Source organism: Coregonus clupeaformis, unplaced genomic scaffold (genome assembly GCF_020615455.1).
Source record: "Coregonus clupeaformis isolate EN_2021a unplaced genomic scaffold, ASM2061545v1 scaf1604, whole genome shotgun sequence".
Taxonomy (NCBI): domain Eukaryota; kingdom Metazoa; phylum Chordata; class Actinopteri; order Salmoniformes; family Salmonidae; genus Coregonus; species Coregonus clupeaformis.
The window spans coordinates 89,270-108,796 of record NW_025535058.1 but is presented as its reverse complement, the minus strand read 5'-3'; the positions used below and the strand labels follow the sequence as shown (position 1 = coordinate 108,796).

The following is a 19,527-nucleotide window of genomic DNA, read 5'->3' as shown; positions in this document are numbered from 1 at the left end:
CGCACAATGGTAGTTTTAAGAGCAGTAGTTGGAGCACAATCAATAATACCTCACCTAGTGGAGTACAGAAACTTTATTGAAACCTGAAAAACAAAACCAGACAGTAAAAAAAGTGCTTTTACATGTCAGTCTTGTCTACATACTAGAATGATTCAACTACACAGAAAGGACAGAGAAGCAGCTAAGCACAAACCTATACATCCCTACACTAGGAAGAAACAAGCATGTGATAGGTTTACAGAGTTCAATAGAGAAACAATATCCCAAGACCATGAAACAAAAATGAAATATGCTACAACTACCGAGGGGTTGAATGATCCCTATCAACATCAAAAAAACAAACAAGTGTAACCATAAGTATAAAGGTTTGAATGAACAAACTAAAGTTTAATATCTTTTTAGAAGTCTAGGAATAACCTAATGACAGGAAATGTCTATCCATATTTCAAAATACTGTACTGGAACTGAATTACTAATCACCTTTTTCAGAGAAATTCTAAATGGGAAAATCACTTGTATACAAACACTAAAGCTGAAGAACCAAAAGCGCAACATCTGAATGAGCTGAGAAAAAAAAAGTTGTAGAGAAACTGTAGCACCTACCTCTGATACACCTAAAGGCAAAATAACACTAGTTCACTGAAGCAACTCATTCCAAACTCACAATAATAAGAACGCCGGTTTGTACAATAATGAATTAACCTTTAAGTTTGAGGACAATAATATGCGGAAAAGGTTACACTTAACCAGACTTAACTGTTGACAGCACTGGATATGTATTTTGTGGGAAAAGCAACATGAAACAAACTAATTAGATGGCACTTCAATGAAAGTACACCATTTCATTTTCATCATCTGCAAATTTATAAGGATTCAATTTCAGCACAAATGTATTCCACTTTAATTGTGGTCTTCTAACTCCTTGAAGGACAATCATCTGCATAGCTATTTTAATGCTTAGAAAAAATCATTTCAAAGCACTGATGTCAAACTGCTTGTTTATTATTGGAATGTTGATGAATGTCCACAACAAATCGGCTGACTTTTTAATTTTAACGCTCACCAATCTACCAAACACCTCTGGCTTTATGTCAGCTAAGGCCAATATTTTGAGCACAGTACTCCAGAATCTCCAAACTTGACAATCTAAATCCTTACACAACTGACTTTTCTGGTTGATGTTGGGGATTGTATGCATGTGTGGTGAGGGCTATCCCCAGCTTTACTTCCTCTGTGAGGTTGGAGGGGGTGGGGGAGCAAACTGGAAGGGCGAGTGCCCCATTAATCCCATCATGGGCTGGGCTGGGGTAACCTTCTGGGCCATGAGGGGCTGCGGCCCTGATGGGGGTGGAGGGGGCTGACTGGACCTGTTGACTGAACCAAACTGCCCCGCTGACTGATCCTGCCCCCCATCGCTGCTCCCGGACTTGTACTGGCTGCTCCCGCTCTGGTACTGGTCGTAGGAGGAGCTAGAGTTGGAGCCATAGCTGCGGCTGTCCCTGCTGCCCCTGTCCCTGTAAGAAGAGGAGGAAGAGGACGACCTGTCCCCGGCGCGGCTGCTCCCTCCACCTCGGCTGTCGCGGCTGAAGCTGCTGCTGCTGTTCCCCGTGCCGCCGCTGCTCCCCCGGCTGTCCTTGCTGCCCCCGCTCACGGTGCGCATGCGCCGGTTGCACTCATCCTGATACATCAGGTTGGGGTTATTGGCGTTGGAGCCGTTGCCACTGTAACGTGACCTGCTGCCTGCATTCCAAAGAGAGAAGATGCAGTCCGATTTATAAAATGCTGCACATACCTGGACACACCAACACATACTGTAAAAAACTAGCTTGTTCAAAGTACAATGAAGAAACCTCAAAAGTCAACAGCCCACTGTCAATCACTTCAAAAAAATGTAGAGGGGCAACTCTTTCCTTCCAGACATTTCCCTTGAAGGCCCTCCCTCATTCTCTCACCTCCTCCACGGCCTGTGTTTACCAGTTGCAGCAGCTTTGGGTTGATGGCCTGCCGGGCCTCCTCTAGCACACGGATGAGCTCACGGGCCTGACGAAGGTTGCCTGGGGTGAAAAACGTGTAGGCCGTACCCTTGTTGGTGCTACGGGCCGTACGGCCGATACGGTGGATGTAGTCCTCAGAGGAGTTGGGGTAGTCATAATTGATGACAAATTTGACATCCTCCACATCTTGTGTTAGGAGTTGGGGTAATTGAGTGGGGTAGGGAGGGTTAGTCAATGGGGGAGAAGAGACGAGGACAAGTTAGGAAAAGCAGCATTGATTGATAGAAACATTACACAACAATAAATATGCCACCTGTGGAAAGGTCAGGGAGAGGAATGGAGAGTTCATTTATTCCTATTTTAAGATATTTGTTTTGTGCACCAAGCAAAACTAGAAATGTACTTGGTACAGACAATACCCATAAGACACAGATCAAACTCTGAAACCTCACTTACCGGTCTAGTGAAGGCTGAACAATCTAATCGGTACATAATGCAGAAAAACTTTAATCTTACTTACCCCAAAATACTGTCAATATTTTTTGTTAACCAATACATTATGTTGCTCGAAAAATGAAATGGGCTCCTCAGTATTCCAGCCACTCTACATTTCAAATGAATCCAATGCTTTTGGTCAAGCACTGAATCTACTGCTTCTTCTTGACCAAAACGTTACTATAACAGCCAATCAATACCAGATTCATAGCCAGATAGACTAAATAATTAAAAATAGGGTTTGAACATCCCCATTTTGAGTGGAAATAAATGGGGTACATCTGTATCCATTGACAAAACAGGCAAAGGGTAAGATTTCTTTAAAGGTTTGAATTTAGTAAAGATTTCTTTTAAAGTCTGTTTCTCATTACAGTTGACATAGGGCTCTGAAAACACTGCTGTGGGTTAAAAATGTCTCCTTTTTCTTACGGATCGATGAGGTGGATGGGAACAGGGAAGGGGGGGGTGAGGTACTTACCCCGTATTAGAGATGACTTACAAGGTTAGCGCCCTCTGTCCCCCCCTGACCAGTCCTGGGAGGTCTGTAGGGGTAGGAGAGTGAGGAGGACAACATGGGTCCTCCCCCCCTCCCATCACTCCTCCACACATCCCTCCCAACTGGAGTGGCAGAGCCAGAACCCAGGCTGGACTGGGTCTGACACCACACCCTCGCTCTGCCTCTTCACGTCTCCCTGCTTCTTTCAGCCTGGGAGAGATTGAGGTTGTTCATCAGGGGCATGAACAGGGGAAATTGGGCTACTGTTTCTGTACTGTTGGGTACTTCAACTTCAGGGGTCTAAACATGGACTTACTGTAACTACCTGTATGGTAAGCATTCTCTCCCGTTTCTTGCGAATACCTGATGTTTAATTCTAGTTTGGGGGATATTTTCTGGGGTTGTTGTTGAGATTATCCAAGGTCTTTGGTAGAAATCTGTTCAGAGGAGACAAATGGAAGAGACCCAGGGAAGTCCCCCTGGGTCCTTCCCAGACTGGCAGCGTGTCCAGGAGCCCAGGGGTTCAAGTGCAGTAACAAGAAACAGACACTGGGGTGGCGATGTGGAGGTTTTGGGGAGCTAAAATACTCAACATAAAGGGACTTTGTCAGGGAACATGAGCATTTGTAGAGGGGGGTATATACCGATTTTGTCAGGACATGGATTCTGACTGGGGTTTGCTGAGCGCGGGTAGAACGTTTCCATTTTTCTGAATAATTTCTACAGGTCTGGGTTGTCTTTGCATGATGCAAACAAAGAGTAATTCGATATTTGAAGTAAAGAGATGAAAGCATGAAAGATTGGGGAAGAAGGCCAAGGGATCACATGACCAAGGTCAGAATAAGCATAGCAAGAGGTAGAAAGAGAAAGTATCTCTTAACAGTGGACTATGAACGGGTAAATGGACAGTGTAAAGTGTGAGAGATTAAGGGGGTGGGCAGAGAGAACAAAGGATAGAGAGAGACAGAGAGAGGAGGGGATATATAGAGAGGCTCCTTCAGGCCAGGACTCCTGCCAGCCAGGACCAGACATGACGCCCGCAGAGGGAGAGGCCGGCACAGCCAGTGGTGGGGTTGTCAGGCTGCATAGGGGGCTGCAGGGGCAGTTTAGAGGGGAGCCTCCAGCATAGCGACCCACGCTTGGCCTGCCGCCTTTTCCTGTCTTCTTGTAACGCACCACTGTATCTATTAACCTCTGGGGAAATTATTTGTCTACATTTAAGACTAGCTATACTATATGCTAGAATTACTTTAAGAATGTTTCTGGCAAACTTCTTATCAATCAATTGATCTCCAATGATGCCAAACCTAATTTAGTATCTTCAAAGATGTGTAACTAGGGCTTTTTTGAAAACTTTCTATATTAGCAAAGGGAATGGAGAAATCCTCTGAAAACCTTAAAGCTGTTTAGTGAAACAAACCTGCTTAGCATTGTGTAGCTATATTAGTGTAATTTACTAAATGAACTACATGTGGTGCATTACTGTTGCAGGCTGATGGCTTAGCTTGAGGGAGGCCGCCCCCCTCTTGGCCCTCTGAGCTGACCGCCCGCCCCAGTTTAAAATTTGGAATCCCAGCAGCACCCCTCCTCCCCACCCCTCTGTCGTCCAGGCAGTCAGTTTGCTGGAAGGGGGAGAGTTTTTTTGAGGGCTCTGTTCTGGGTTTTCGGAGAGATGGCTGTGTCTGGGATTGATAAATCAGGCCTCCTCTCCCCTGTGTTTCTCTCCGCAACTCAGGCTCGATTAGTCATGCCTAGGTCCGGCTGCAGGCTCCCGTGGGCCTGTGCGCTTCTAGTGCCGGAAGAGAGACTTGGAAACAAAACAAAATGAAAGAAAATAAATGAACACAGAAACAAAACAAAATTTGGTTAAAAAAATAGATTGCCATAAGGGGGTGCATCACTCTCCATACCCCTTATTTTAAGTTCATACTTCACACACTGACAAAAGGTAGCTCAAATTACTATATGTTTTTAGATGTACTCAATGGTTGGATTTTTCTAGCCCTGTTATTCAAGGGACCTGGCATTCCACAAAGGAAAATCAGTTCCAGAAATAAGGCATACTTCTTAAATACATACTCTGTATCTAAGAAGTACTGATGACAAGAAAGCCACACTTCATATTAAACAAAGTGGCAACAGTCCTCACAGAAATCTGCTTCAATGTGTTTTGTGGAGGCCATTTCATGAATTCAATAAATCTATACATTTCTTGGGATTCTTACATGCAGTGGGGCTAGTATACTTGTACATCTAATCACCATTAGCTGTCCTACTCATAGCCCATGGAGGGAATATGTCTGTGTTTGTATTCATGCCGAGGGACTGTGCTTTTATTCTGAGCACACAGTACATACCTAAACCACGTGAGGCCACATCAGTAGCAATAAGAATAGGAGCCTTGCCACTACGGAACTCTATAAAAGGAGAGGAAATACCAAGAGAGATCAGCTGAGGGACACAAAGGAATGCGTCATGACAACAACCAATACCAATTAGCCCTATACTAGCCCATATAATACTCATAATAAACCAAATCTTACCTGTCAGCACCCAGTCTCTCTCTGGCTGAGTCTTGTCACCATGGATACACATCGCTGGCCACCTGAGGAGCAAACCAACCTGTCAGTTTGATGATCAGTAATTGGGAATTGTTATGAAGTAGTACAACCCCATGACCATAACTTTGTTATATTCAATGGTATCAATTAATTATTCCCAGAGTGTGTGCGTTCCTTTCCCTCGCTCACCCATCGCGTCTCATTCTGCGGGTCAGATCATCGCAGCGTTTCTTGGTCTCCACAAAGATGATGGTCTTGTTCTCCTTCTCAGCCATGATCTCCTCCATCAGCTGGAGCAGCCTGGGAGAAGGTGAGCGAACATGTTAGCCAATGCAAGCTCTTTGGAGAATTAGTTACATTGTTCTACGACCAAGCCTCATCAGTTTGCATCAACACAGTCCCATTCACTAATGCTAATGTTTCAGTGGAGTAGAGTGAACAAGTATTAGCCTCACTTGTTGTCCTTCTCGCTCTCTGCGCACACGTCCACAATCTGCAGGATGTTGTGGTTGGCGCTCAGCTCCAGGGCTCCCACGTTGATCTGAACATAGTCCTTCAGGAAGTCCTCTGCTAGCTGCCGCACGTCCTTCGGCCAGGTGGCACTCCACATCAGGGTCTGTCTGTCAGGCTGGGATGAGAGCAGCATTAGAAACTCTTGATAAAAAACGTAAGCACATTTTGTAGTAGCTAGCAGCAGTAGCAGATGTTTTATTATAGTATAGCAGCAGCACGGGGATATAGACTAGAAACCACTAGCCATTTGGAATAAAGAAGTTGCAGTAGTCCATCTACAGAAATATACAGTGTACAAAACATTAGGAACACCATCCTAATATTGAGCTGTACCCCTTTTGCCTTCAGAACAGCCTCAATTCGTCAGGCATTGGACTAGAAGGTGTCGAAAGCGTTCCACAGGGACTCTAATGCTTCCCACAGTTGTATCAAGTCGGCTGGAAGTCCTTTGTGTGGTGGATCATTCTTGATACACAAAGGAAACTGTAGAGCGTGAAAAACCCAGCAGAGTTGCAGTTCTTGACACACTCAAACCGGTGCCCCTGGCACCTACTACCATACCCCGTTCAACGGCACTTAAATCTTTTGTCTTGCCCATTCACCCTCTGAATGTCACACATACACAATCCATGTCTCAATTGTCTCAAGGCTTAAAAATCCTTATTTGACCCGTCTCCTCCCCTTCATCTACACTGATTATAGTGGATAGCTGACATCAATAAGGGATCATAGCTTTCACCTGGTCAGTCTGTCATGGAAAGAGCAGGTGTCCCTAATGTTTTGTACACTCAGTGTATGTCTTAGGCAGGCCTGAAATGCGTCAATATGTAGCTAATGCATGGGAAAGAGATAAGTTAATAACAGCTGTAAAATGAGGGTTACTTTGCTTTTGAGTGACGAGAGAACCCTACTCACCCTAATCTGGTCAACAATCTTGCGGATCTGTGGCTCAAAGCCCATGTCCAGCATTCTGTCAGCCTCGTCCAGCACCAAGTAGGTGCAGCGCCGTAGGTTCGTCTTCCCTGCCTCCAGGAAGTCAATGAGACGACCCGGGGTGGCGATGCAGATCTCAACACCTGTGAGGGAGAGTGAGAGCAGGGTAGGTTTCTCTGGTTTGGACAGACATGCGTAATAGAAAAGAGTATGGAGTATCTTCACCGTATAGGTCATATCATGGTAACTAACATGACCTGACAAAAATGTGAATACTGGAGGTGGTATAGCAGAAGTACTGTAACATGTGTAGGCCCTTTTCCATAGGAGCCTCCTTACCTCTTTCCAGATCACGGATCTGGGGACCCTTGGGCGCTCCCCCGTAGACACAGGTGCTCTTGATGCGGGATGACTTGCCGTATTCATGCGCCACCTGCTGAACCTGCTGGGCCAGCTCTCGAGTCGGTGCCAGAACCAAACACTGCACAGAGACAGGACGGGGATAGAAAAAAACACTCCCCTGAATAGAATAGAATCCATTTTGGAAGTGGCTGATATCCATTCATATGAACAATTATAGGAAACACATGCCATAAGATTCATCCAGAATGGTTTACTTACGATTGGTCCGTCTCCTCTTTCTAGGTAGGGCTGGTGGTTAATGTGCACAATGGCAGGCAGGAGATACTGAGGAGATACAACAACAAGGGGATAAATACCCCACATCAAGCAAGAGAGATTAATAATAGAGAAGGATATAGAGCCCAACTGATATATAATTTCACCGATATATATCAATTCCACTATAACCAATATTCAATTAATAGAATGTAAAAAGGGAATCTCATGCTTATCGGAACACTTGTGGACATTCTCATGATGTGTCATTACTGTCACAATGTAAGAAATCAACATTTGCAGCATATTTCTTAGACAATTGCTCTTTTGGATGGCCATTTCTGAAAAGTCAGTGTGGAAAATGTTAACTTTCATTTATCCACTGTAAAACAGTATATCTGCAGGGCCTCCTGTAGCTCAGTTGGTAGAGCATGGCGCTTGCAACGCCAGGGTTGTGGGTTCGATTCCCATGGGGGGCCAGTATGAAAAATGTATGCACTCACTAACTGTAAGTCGCTCTGGATAAGAGCATCTGCTAAATGACTAAAATGTCAAATGTAAATGTATATCATATTGATACGTTTTTTCCCCCAAAAAAAATCAGAATCGGTATCGGACCCCCAAAAACACATTTCGTTCGGGCTCTAGAAGGAAGACAAGAAAACTGAGGATATTGTATGGCAGTCAACACAGGGGTATGTGTTAAAATGCTCAGAAAGACAAATGAATAAAGATGTCTACAGATATGAACAGTGTGCATGCTGCTATTGTTCATAATGTGTTGCGGTAACTTTGTGTTCATGCTGTTCTGTTCTTGTGGATGTATAATGATGGAGCTGCAGCTGCATCTCACCGATAAGGTTTTCCCAGAACCTGTCTGTGCGATGCCCACCATGTCCCTGCCACTCAGGGCCAGTGGGAAGCCTTGTGCCTGGATAGCTGTTGGCTCCTTAAAGTTCTGCTGTATCAGCACGTCCATCACATACTCTGGGTGAAGTGGATAAGAACATCTTATAAGCATAACTAAATAACTACAAGTTGCTTTGGTTGACAAAACTAAGGTTCAATTGGCCACATTACCTGCCAGAGTTTTCCCAGAAGTAAAAATGATATGCATATTTCCAATGAAGCCAGGGCAGTTCAGATGTACTGAAACATGTTTGTACTTACGGGGGAAATGGGCCTGGGAGAAGCTAGTGACAGGTTTTGGGCAGCCTGACCCCCTGATAGTGATCTCCTTCTTCCTGCGAAACTCCTCCAAGTCATACTGAAAGACAGAAAACAATATCTGAGACAATAAGAAAAAAACTATCCACAAATAGTGTCAAGGGTGGCACATCTGACAACAACTGCAGACTAAGTCCATAAGAGTATAGGGCAGTGATTTTCAATATTAGTGGAGACCAAGAGTGTGCAGACTGCCCAGCACAAATAAACCAGATTCAGTAAACATCCAACCCTTGATTAGTTGAATCAGATGTCATAGTAGGCCTACTGGACTGTGCTGTAACAAATGCACACGCACATCCTGTGGTTCTCCTTGACTGAAGAACACTGGTGTGTGGAGATACCTGGCTCATGCGCTGGACATCTGGATGTTCATTGTAAAAGTTCTTCTCAAACTTTGGAAGCTCGTCTAGGTCCCATTTCTTCTTGCGCAAACGCTCCCCTGGGTTCCCAAACTTCTTGTTGGGAGGGGGACCTCTGCTAGACCCAAAACGAGGACTACTAACATGATGACACGCACATAGATTAGTATTTGATTACTTCCAAGCTAGACTCACACACACAATATTGTACACAACATTTGCCAAGGACAGAAAGAATTGGAGGGAACGCATATTGGCCATTGGTCCCAAAGGGTATGAAGAGGATTACATAGCTAGCTAGCTAAGTAGCTGGTCTTTATAGATTCATTGTAGCTATCCATCTTTGGTTTGATATTCATGTTAGCTAAAGTGAATAGAAATAGCCTGGAAACCCGACGTTGAATTGTATTGAATTCTACATTGGGCAAAAATGTGTGTTTGGATCAGGAAAGTTTCCACTCAAGACCTCTACAAGCCAGCATGTTGAATAAAATGACATTGAAACATTATCTACCGGTTACTGCTATTGGTCCTTTTTACAGTAGGAATGTGAGACAATATACAGTGCATTGGGAAAGTATTCAGACCCCTTGATTTTTCCCACATTTTGTTACGTTACAGCCTTATTCTAGAATTGATTAAATGTTATTTTTTTCCTCATCAATCTACACACAATATCCCATATTGACAAAGCGAAAATAGTTTTTTTTATAAATGTTTGCTAATGTATTAAAAGTAAAAAACAGAAATACCTTATTTACATAAGTATTCAGACCCTTTGCTATGAGACTCGAAATTGAGCTCAGGTGAATCATGTTTCCATTGATCATCCTTGAGGAACTAGACACGGACATGAATGATCCATTGGTAGTTTGTTGTAACCAAGTATTGGTGCTAAACCGTGTGTTATTGGATGCTAGCATGCTAGTTTGCTATGGCGTCATAGGATACGGTGCCCTGGGCGGTTTTCACAGAAGAATACTGTACCAAGTTAGCTAGCTGAATAAACTAAGTTAGTCTATTCCTGGAAACATTGAACTACTGTAGATTACAGCAATTATAATTTCTAAAGTGGAAGTTGGAAGAGTTGTATTTGAGTGTTTCAGTGAAAGGTTAGTGAGGGAGGCCTCGTTTCCCCAGATTTTTAGTTAATTTCATTTCGATCTCCTTTGCATTAGTGTAGCCTTTTCTGTAGCCTGTCAACTATGTGTCTGTCTATCCCTGTTCTCTCCTCTCCGCACAGGCCATACAAACGCCTCACACCGCGTGGCTGCTGCCTCTCTAACCTGGTGGTCCCTGCACGCACGACCCACGTGGAGTTCCAGGTCTCCGGCAGCCTCTGGAACTGCCGTTCTGCGGCCAACAAGGCAGAGTTCATCTCAGCCTATGCTACCCTCCAGTCCCTCGACTTCTTGGCGCTGACGGAAACATGGATTACCACAGAAAACACTGCTACTCCTACTGCTCTCTCCTCGTCTGACCATGTGTTCTCGCATACCCCGAGAGCATCTGGTCAGCGGGGCGGTGGCACAGGAATCCTCATTCTCTCTTTCTCCCCTGACCCATCTGTCTATCTCCTCATTTCAATTCCATGCTGTCACAGTCACTAGCCCATTCAAGCTTAACATCCTTATCATTTATCGCCCTCCAGGTTCCCTTGGAGAGTTCATCAATGAGCTTGACGCCTTGATAAGTTCCTTTCCTGAGGATGGCTCACCCCTCACAGTTCTGGGTGACTTTAACCTCCCTATGTCTACCTTTGACTCATTTCTCTCTGCCTCCTTCGTTCCACTCCTCTCCTCTTTTGACCTCACCCTCTCACCGTCTCCACCTACTCACAAGGCAGGCAATACGCTTGACCTCATCTTTACTAGATGCTGTTCTTCTACTAATCTCACTGCAACTCCCCTCCAAGTCTACGACCACTACTTTGTATCCTTTTCTCTCTCGCTCTCCTCCAACACTACTCACTCTGCCCCTACTCAGATGGTAATGCGCCGTCGCGACCTTCGCTCTCTCTCCCGCTACTCTCTCCTCTTCCATCCTATCATCTCGTCCCTCTGCTCAATCCTTCTCCCTCCAATCTCCTGATTCTGCCTCCTCAACTCTCCTCTCCTCCCTTTCTGCATCTTTTGACTCTCTATGTCCCCTATCCTCCCGGCCGGCTCGGTCCTCCACTCCTGCTCCGTGGCTTGACGACTCATTGCGAGCTCACAGAACAGGGCTCCGGGCAGCCGAGCGGAAATTGAGGAAAACTAGACTCCCTGCGGACCTGTCATCTTTTCACTCCCTCCCCTCTACATTTTCATCCTCTGTTTCTGCTGCTAAAGCCACTTTCCACCACTCTAAATGTCAAGCCTCTGCCTCTAACCCTAGGAAGCTCTTTGTCACCTTCTCCTCCCTGCTGAATCCTCCTCCCCCTCCCTCTCTGTGGATGAGTTGGTCAACCATTTTGAAAAGAAGGTTGACGACATCCGATCCTCATTTATTAAGTCAAATGACACCGCTGGTCCTGCTCACACTGCCCTACCCTATGCTTTGACTTCTTTCTCCCCTCTCTCTTCAGATGAAATCTTGCGACTTGTGACGGCCGGCCGCCCCAACAACCTGCCCGCTTGACCCTATCCCCTCCTCTCTTCTCCAGACCATTTCCGGAGACCTTCTCCCTTACCTCACCTCGCTCATCAACTCATACTTGACCACTGACTATGTCCCTTCCGTCTTCAAGAGAGCGAGAGTTGCACCCCTTCACAAAAAACCTACACTCGATCCCTCCGATGTCAACACCTACAGACTAGTATCCCTTCTTTATTTTCTCTCCAACTCTCTTGTTATCTCTCTCAGAATTACCTTCTTGATCCAAACCAGTCAGGTTTCAAGACTGGTCATTCAACTGAGACTGCTCTTCTCTGTGTCACGGAGGCTCTCCGCACTGCTAAAGCTAACTCTCTCTCCTCTGCTCTCATCCTAGACCTACAGTGGGGAGAACAAGTATTTGATACACTGCCGCTTTTGCAGGTTTTCCTACTTACAAAGCATGTAGAGGTCTGTAATTTTTATCATAGGAACACTTCAACTGTGAGAGACGGAATCTAAAACAAAAATCCAGAAAATCCCATTGTATGATTTTTAAGTAATTAATTTGCATTTTATTGCATGACATAAGTATTTGATCACCTACCAACCAGTAAGAATTCCGTCTCTCACAGACCTGTTCGTTTTTCTATAAGAAGCCCTCCTGTTCTCCACTCATTACCTGTATTAACTGCACCTGTTTGAACTCGTTACCTGTATAAAAGACACCTGTCCCCACACTCAATCAAATAGACTACAACCTCTCCACAATGGCCAAGACCAGAGAGCTGTGTAAGGACATCAGGGATAAAATTGTAGACCTGCACAAGGCTGGGATGGGCTACAGGACAATAGGCAAGCAGCTTGGTGAGAAGGCAACAACTGTTGGCGCAATTATTAGAAAATGGAATAAGTTCAAGATGACGGTCAATCACCCTCGGTCTGGGGCTCCATGCAAGATCTCACCTCGTGGGGCATCAATGATCATGAGGAAGGTGAGGGATCAGCCCAGAACTACACGGCAGGACCTGGTCAATGACCTGAAGAGAGCTGGGACCACAGTCTCAAAGAAAACCATTAGTAACACACTACGCCGTCATGGATTAAAATCCTGCAGCGCACGCAAGGTCCCCCTGCTCAAGCCAGCGCATGTCCAGGCCCGTCTGAAGTTTGCCAATGACCATCTGGATGATCCAGAGGAAGAATGGGAGAAGGTCAAGTGGTCTGATCAGACAAAAATATAGCTGTTTGGTCTAAACTCCACTCGCCATGTTTGGAGGAAGAAGAAGGATGAGTACAACCCCAAGAACACCATCCCAACCGTGAAGCATGGAGGTGGAAACATCATTCTTTGGGGATGCCTGTTCTGCAAAGGGGACAGGACGACTGCACCGTATTGAGGGGAGGATGGATGGGGCCATGTATCGCGAGATCTTGGCCAACAACCTCCTTCCCTCAGTAAGAGCATTGAAGATGGGTCGTGGCTGGGTCTTCCAGCATGACAACGACCCGAAACACAAAGCCAGGGCAACTAAGGAGTGGCTCCGTAAGAAGCATCTCAAGGTCCTGGAGTGGCCTAGCCAGTCTCCAGACCTGAACCCAATAGAAAATCTTTGGAGGGAGCTGAAAGTCCGTATTGCCCAGCGACAGCCCCGAAACCTGAAGGATCTGGAGAAGGCCTGTATGGAGGAGTGGGCCAAAATCCCTGCTGCAGTGTGTGCAAACCTGGTCAAGACCTGCAGGAAACGTATGATCTCTGTAATTGCAAACAAAGGTTTCTGTACCAAATATTAAGTTCTGCTTTTCTGATGTATCAAATACTTATGTCATGCAATAAAATGCAAATTAATTCTTTAAAAATCATACAATGTGATTTTCTGGATTTTTGTTTTAGATTCCGTCTCTCACAGTTGATGTGCACCTATGATAAAAATTACAGACCTCTACATGCTTTGTAAGTAGGAAAACCTCCAAAATCGGCAGTGTATCAAATACTTGTTCTCCCCACTGTATCTGCTGCCTTTGATACTGTGAACCATCAGATCCTCCTCTCCACCCTCTCCGAGTTGGGCATCTCCGGCGCGGCTCACTCTTGGATTGCGTCCTACCTCACAGGTCGCTCCTACCAGGTGGCGTGGCGAGAATCTGTCTCTGCACCACGTGCTCTCACCACTGGTGTCCTCCAGGGCTCAGTTCTAGGCCCTCTCCTATTCTCTCTATACACCAAGTCACTTGGCTCTGTCATATCCTCACATGGTCTCTCCTATCATTGCTACGCAGACGACACACAATCCATCTCCTCCTTTCCCCCTTCTGATAACCAGGTGGCGAATCGCATCTCTGCATGTCTGGCAGACATATCAGTGTGGATGACGGATCACCACCTCAAGCTGAACCTCGGCAAGACGGAGCTGCTCTTCCTCCCGGGAAAGGACTGCCCGCTCCATGATCTCGCCATCACGGTTGACAACTCTGTTGTGTCCTCCTCCCAGAGTGCAAAGAACCTTGGCGTGACCCTGGACAACACCCTGTCGTTCTCCGCTAACATCAAAACTGTGACCCGATCCTGTAGGTTCATGCTCTACAGCATTCACTGAGTACGACCCTACCTTACACAGGAAGCGGCACAGGTCCTAATCCAGGCACTTGTCATCTCCCGTCTGGATTACTGCAACTCGCTGTTGGCTGGGCTCCCTGCCTGTGCCATTAAACCCCTACAACTCATCCAGAACGCTGCAGCCCGTCTGGTGTTCAACCTTCCCAAGTTCTCTCACGTCACCCCGCTCCTCCGCACACTCCACTGGCTTCCAGTTGAAGCCTGCATCTGCTACAAGACCATGGTGCTTGCCTACAGAGCTGTGAGGGGAACGGCACCTCCATACCTTCAGGCTCTGATCAGTCCCTACACCCAAACGAGGGCATTGCGTTCATCCACCTCTGGCCTGCTGGCCCCCCTACCTCTGCAGAAGCACAGTTCCCGCTCAGCCCAGTCAAAACTGTTCGCTGCTCTGGCACCCCAATGGTGGAACAAGCTCCCTCACGACGCCAGGACAGCGGAGTCACTCACCACCTTCCGGAGACACTTGAAACCACACCTCTTTAAGGAACACCTGGGATAGGATAAAAGTAACCCTACCCCACCCAAAAAAAAAAAAAAGAATATATATTCTTAAGTGGTTGTCCCACTGGCTATCATAAGGTGAATGCACCAATTTGTAAGTCGCTCTGGATAAGAGCGTCTGCTAAATGACGAAAATGTAGAAATGTAAATGTAATGTTTCTACAACTTGATTGGAGTCCACCTGTGGTCAATTCAATTGATTGGACATGATTTGGAAAGGCACACACCTTTCTATATAAGGTCCCACAGTTGACAGTGCATGTCAGAGCAAAAATCAAGCCATGAGGGTGAAGGAATTGTCCGTAGAGCACCGAAACAGGATTGTGTCTGGGATAGGGTAACAAAACATTTCTGCAGCATTGAAGGTCCCCCCAAGAACATAGTGGCCTCCAACATTCTTAAATGGAAAAATTTGGAAGCACCAAGACTCTTCCTAGAGCTGGGCGCCCGGCCAAACTGAGCAATCAGGGGAGAAGGGCCTTGGTCAGGGAGGTGACCAAGAACCCGATGGTCACTGACAGAGCTCCAGAGTTCCTCTGTGGAGATGGGAGAACCTTCCAGAAGGACAACCATCTCTGCAGCACTCCACCAATCAGGCCTTTATGGTAGAGTGGCCAGACGGAAGCCACTCCTCAGTAAAAGGCACAAGACAGCTCGCTTGGAGTTTGACAAAAGGCACCTAAAGGACTCAGACCATGAGAAACAAGATTATCTGGTCTGATGAATCCAAGATTGAACTCTTTGGCCTGAATGCCAAGCGTCACATCTGGAGGAAACCTGGCACCATCCCTACGGTGAAGTATGGTGTGGCAGCATCATGCTGTGGGAATGTTTTTCAGCGGCTGGGACTGGGAGACTAGTCAGGATCGAGGGAAAGATGAACGGAGCAAAGTACAGAGATCCTTGATGAAAACCTGCTCCAGAGCGCTCAGAACCTCAGACTGGGGGCGAAGGTTCACCTTCCAACAAGACAACGACCCTAAGCACACAGCCAAGACAACGCAGGAGTGGCTTCGGGACAAGTCTCCTGAGTGGCGCAGTGGTCTAAGGCACTGCATCGCAGTGCTAACTGTGCCACTAGATCCTGGTTCGAATCCAGGCTCTGTCGCAGCCGGCCGCGACCGGGAGACTCATGGGCGGCGCACAATTGGCCCAGCGTCGTCCAGGGTAGGGGAGGGAATGGCCGGCAGGGATGTAGCTCAGTTGATAGAGCATGGCGTTTGCAACGCCAGGGTTGTGGGTTCGATTCCCACGGGGGGCCAGTATAAAAAAAATATGTATTCACTAACTGTAAGTCGCTCTGGATAAGAGCGTCTGCTAAATGACTAAAATGTAAATGTAAGTCTCTGAATGTCCTTGAGTGGCCCAGCCAGAGCCCAGACTTGAACCCGATCGAACATCTCTGGAGACCTGAAAATAGCTGTGCAGCGACGCTCCCCATCCAACCTGACAGAGCTTGAGAGGATCTGCAGAGAAGAATGGGAGAAACTCCCCAAATACAGGTGTGCCAAGTTTTTTGTGTCATACCCAAGACGACGTGAGGCTGTAATCACTGCCAAAGGTGTTTAACAAAATACTGAGTAAAGGTTCTGAATACTTATGTAAATGTAATATCCTGTTTTTGTTTTTTTATATACACATTTGCAAAAAAATCTAAATCTGTTTTTGCTTTGCCATTATGGGGTATTGTGTGTAGATTGATAAGGGGGGCAAACAACAATTTAATCCATTTTAGAACACGGTTGTAATGTGGAAAAAGTCAAGGGGTCAGAATACTTTCCGAATGCACTGTACCCACATGCACGCCAGATGTATCACCTGTAACATGCCCTGAACCATGTATGCTTGCATGGCCTGCATGTATTTTCATATTGTGCCCATGCTTCTGGTGATAGAACTCTGAACGCACTACCAGCGCCTTGAAAAGTTGATTTAATTATGCTTTCCTGTGGATATATTGTCTCACATTCCTACCTGCAAAAGGACCAACGGTAAAGTAAGTTAAAATATCATTTTATTCAACATTCTGGCTAGCAGAGGTCGTAAGAAGAAACCTTCCTGATTCAAACGCTCATTTCTGCCCGACGTAGAATTCAATGCAATTCATCGTCGGGTTTCCAGGCAAATAGCTAACGTTAGCTGCCCGACTTACCCCCTGTCGCGACCACGGTCCCGGTCTCCATACGACGAACCGCCCCTCATTTTAAAAACCAATTTACTTCTACCTAGCTAGTTAGTTGGCTAAATATATACAAAAATATATTTCTCCGTTGGAACAGAGGCAAGTTTTTGCAGGCAAGCCTTAGATATTCGCGTTCAAAACGGCAACCTATCTAACGTTACAGTAGTAGCTAGCTAAGGCCCTTATTGTGTTAACATTAGTTGGCTAAGTTACAGCTAGCTAGCTATAAAAAATGTGAAACTGAGAATTTGTTTAAATATTATTGAACGAACGTGTACAAAGCGTTAAGACAAATGAACAAGTATTATTATTAGTTTTACTACAAACCAACCCAAACAGGTGATATCTAAATGTCTCGGAAACTGCAGCCAAAGATTTAAATGCGCTGCAGCGAGTGTTGTGTTGTTGTTAGCTTGAGCTTGCTAGAGTTCTTCTTCTATGGTATTACTGCGGTCCACAAACAACGTTAGCGGTGCATGCTGCCACCAACTGGATGCGGTGAAAACTGATACACCTTAACGCAAAATAATAGGGAGAAGGGAAGGGTGAAAAAAAAAAACGTATTAGTCAAAAGTAAATAAAACAAACTGTACTCCTTCAGTCAGATTCAAATGTATGGATAGGGGAACCTCTTCATTCAGTATTTCCTGTAACATTTGGGCTGTAAAGTCCTGGAGATCCAGAAGTATTTTTGCCCTAGTCACAATTATGTCTAGTTTCTTAGATTTTTGTATTAGTTTGTCCAGTGCAATTTATCACTTGCACAATAAATGCAACAAAGTCCACCTTCACTGTTAGTGTTTCTGGATCCTTCTCCTGAACTGCATTCACTGCAGGCTGTGGGGCATCCACTGCCATCTCATCTCCACTTGCTCTTTCAGCTATTTTCACAGCCTCCACATAGGAGACCTGCTGGATAGCCCTGATCCTAGCCACTGCGACCTCCTTCATCCTTACAGGGCACTCCAGGAACTTGGGAACGTGATTCCCATCACAATTACAGCAACGTGCTTCATCTGACTCTTCCTTCGACAAACACTTGCCATGTGTCCAAACTTTTTACAATCGTAACACTGCAGCAGCTTCTGTAGATACAGTCTCACCACATATCTCACATACCCAAGTTTTACATGAGTCGGGAGAAACGCTTGATCAAAAGTCAATAATACCACTAGGCTTTCCTCTTTCTTTCAATTTATCATTTGGGTCAGTCGACGTGCGTCTACCACTTCGGTGTCCTACTCCAAAAATCACAGTTTTCCACATCATACGTTGATAGTTTGTAGAGCCACAGTGCTTCCTCCCTTTGTTCTCTTGACACACACAAAATCAACAACACACCACTTCTGGTCACTCTGACCGACTTTTACCAATGCGTCCTTTACCATCTTTGAGACCACAAACGGGTTACCCAAAAAACATCCTTGCTGGTGAAATGCACTCCAACAATAAATTGATCTTAATTTCCAACTAGCCCTTTTAGCTCCATTCTTCTTTCTCACCGTTGTCCACTTATCATTCTCATCAACTCCACTCGCGCCAACAAAATCAAACATTGCATCCGCTTCTGCCGTTACACGACCTGCCACCACCAGGACAGATTCAAATTCCTAAATCCACCTTCCATATTCCTCCACTCCGGAAGCCTTTATCCTTCTCGTCCTCTCATTGTAGCTAGCTAACGTCGCCATTCCCTCAAGCCCTTGTTCTTCCACCCCCCCATACACGCGGAGACTGACTCAATCGGTGCCTCCAGTGATGCTATCTCTTTCATCGTTCAACGCTTAGGTTTACCTCCACTGTACTTATATCCTTCCATATCCTTGTCTGTACATAATGCCCTGAATCCATTCTACAATGCCCGGAAATCTGCCCCTTTTCCCCTGTACCCAACGCACTAGAAGACCAGTTCTTAAAGCCTTTAGCCGTATCCTTATTCTACTCCTTCTCTGTTCCTCTGGTGATGTAGAGGTTCACCCAGGCCCTGTAGCCCCCAGTATCACTCCTACTCCCCAGACGTTATCATTTGTTGACTTCTGTAACCGTAAAAGCCTTTGTTTCAGAAGCCTCCTCCCTAAGTGTGAGTTATTCACTGCGTTAGCACACTCCGCCAACCCTGATGTTCTAGCAGTGTCTGAATCCTGGCTTAGGAAGGCCACCAAAAATTCTGACATTTCCATCCCCAACTACAACATTTTCCGTCTCGATAGAACTGCCAAAGGGGGTGGGGTTGCAATCTACTGTAGAGATAGCCTGCAGAGCTGTGGGGAATTCTGGGTAGGAATGAGGTGACTTGGGCGACGTGTCCAATCCCGATAGATCACGCAGCGCCGTACTACTTCCTGTAAGAGATAAGTGTACAGTGAGAGCTCATCTTTAGCCCATGCATGTAATCATATACTCTACTCCACTCCTATGAAGATTGTGTCAAGTGATCCTATCGTCCCTATG

At 45.8% G+C, this 19,527-nt stretch overlaps 1 protein-coding gene across 2 annotated transcripts; it reads right to left on the bottom strand.

Annotated features, from left to right (window-relative positions):
• Positions 1–58: 58 nt before the first annotated feature.
• On the bottom strand, positions 59–17,498 carry LOC121550941 (probable ATP-dependent RNA helicase DDX17). 2 transcript variants are annotated; one of them, XM_045218484.1, is made up of 13 exons: positions 17,047–17,498; positions 9,182–9,338; positions 8,781–8,877; positions 8,464–8,597; positions 7,614–7,679; positions 7,332–7,473; positions 6,975–7,135; positions 6,002–6,174; positions 5,736–5,846; positions 5,529–5,590; positions 5,343–5,402; positions 1,953–2,180; positions 59–1,740 (listed from the first exon to the last, which is right to left on the bottom strand). In XM_045218484.1, exons 1-13 carry the CDS (start codon positions 17,094–17,096, stop codon positions 1,223–1,225), a joined length of 1,959 nt encoding a protein of 652 aa, XP_045074419.1. In that variant the 5' UTR covers positions 17,097–17,498; the 3' UTR covers positions 59–1,222. The 2 variants fall into 2 exon arrangements, with proteins under 2 accessions (XP_045074419.1, XP_045074420.1); XM_045218485.1 differs by having other exon boundaries at positions 9,182–9,335.
• Between the last annotated feature and the right edge of the window lie 2,029 nt (positions 17,499–19,527).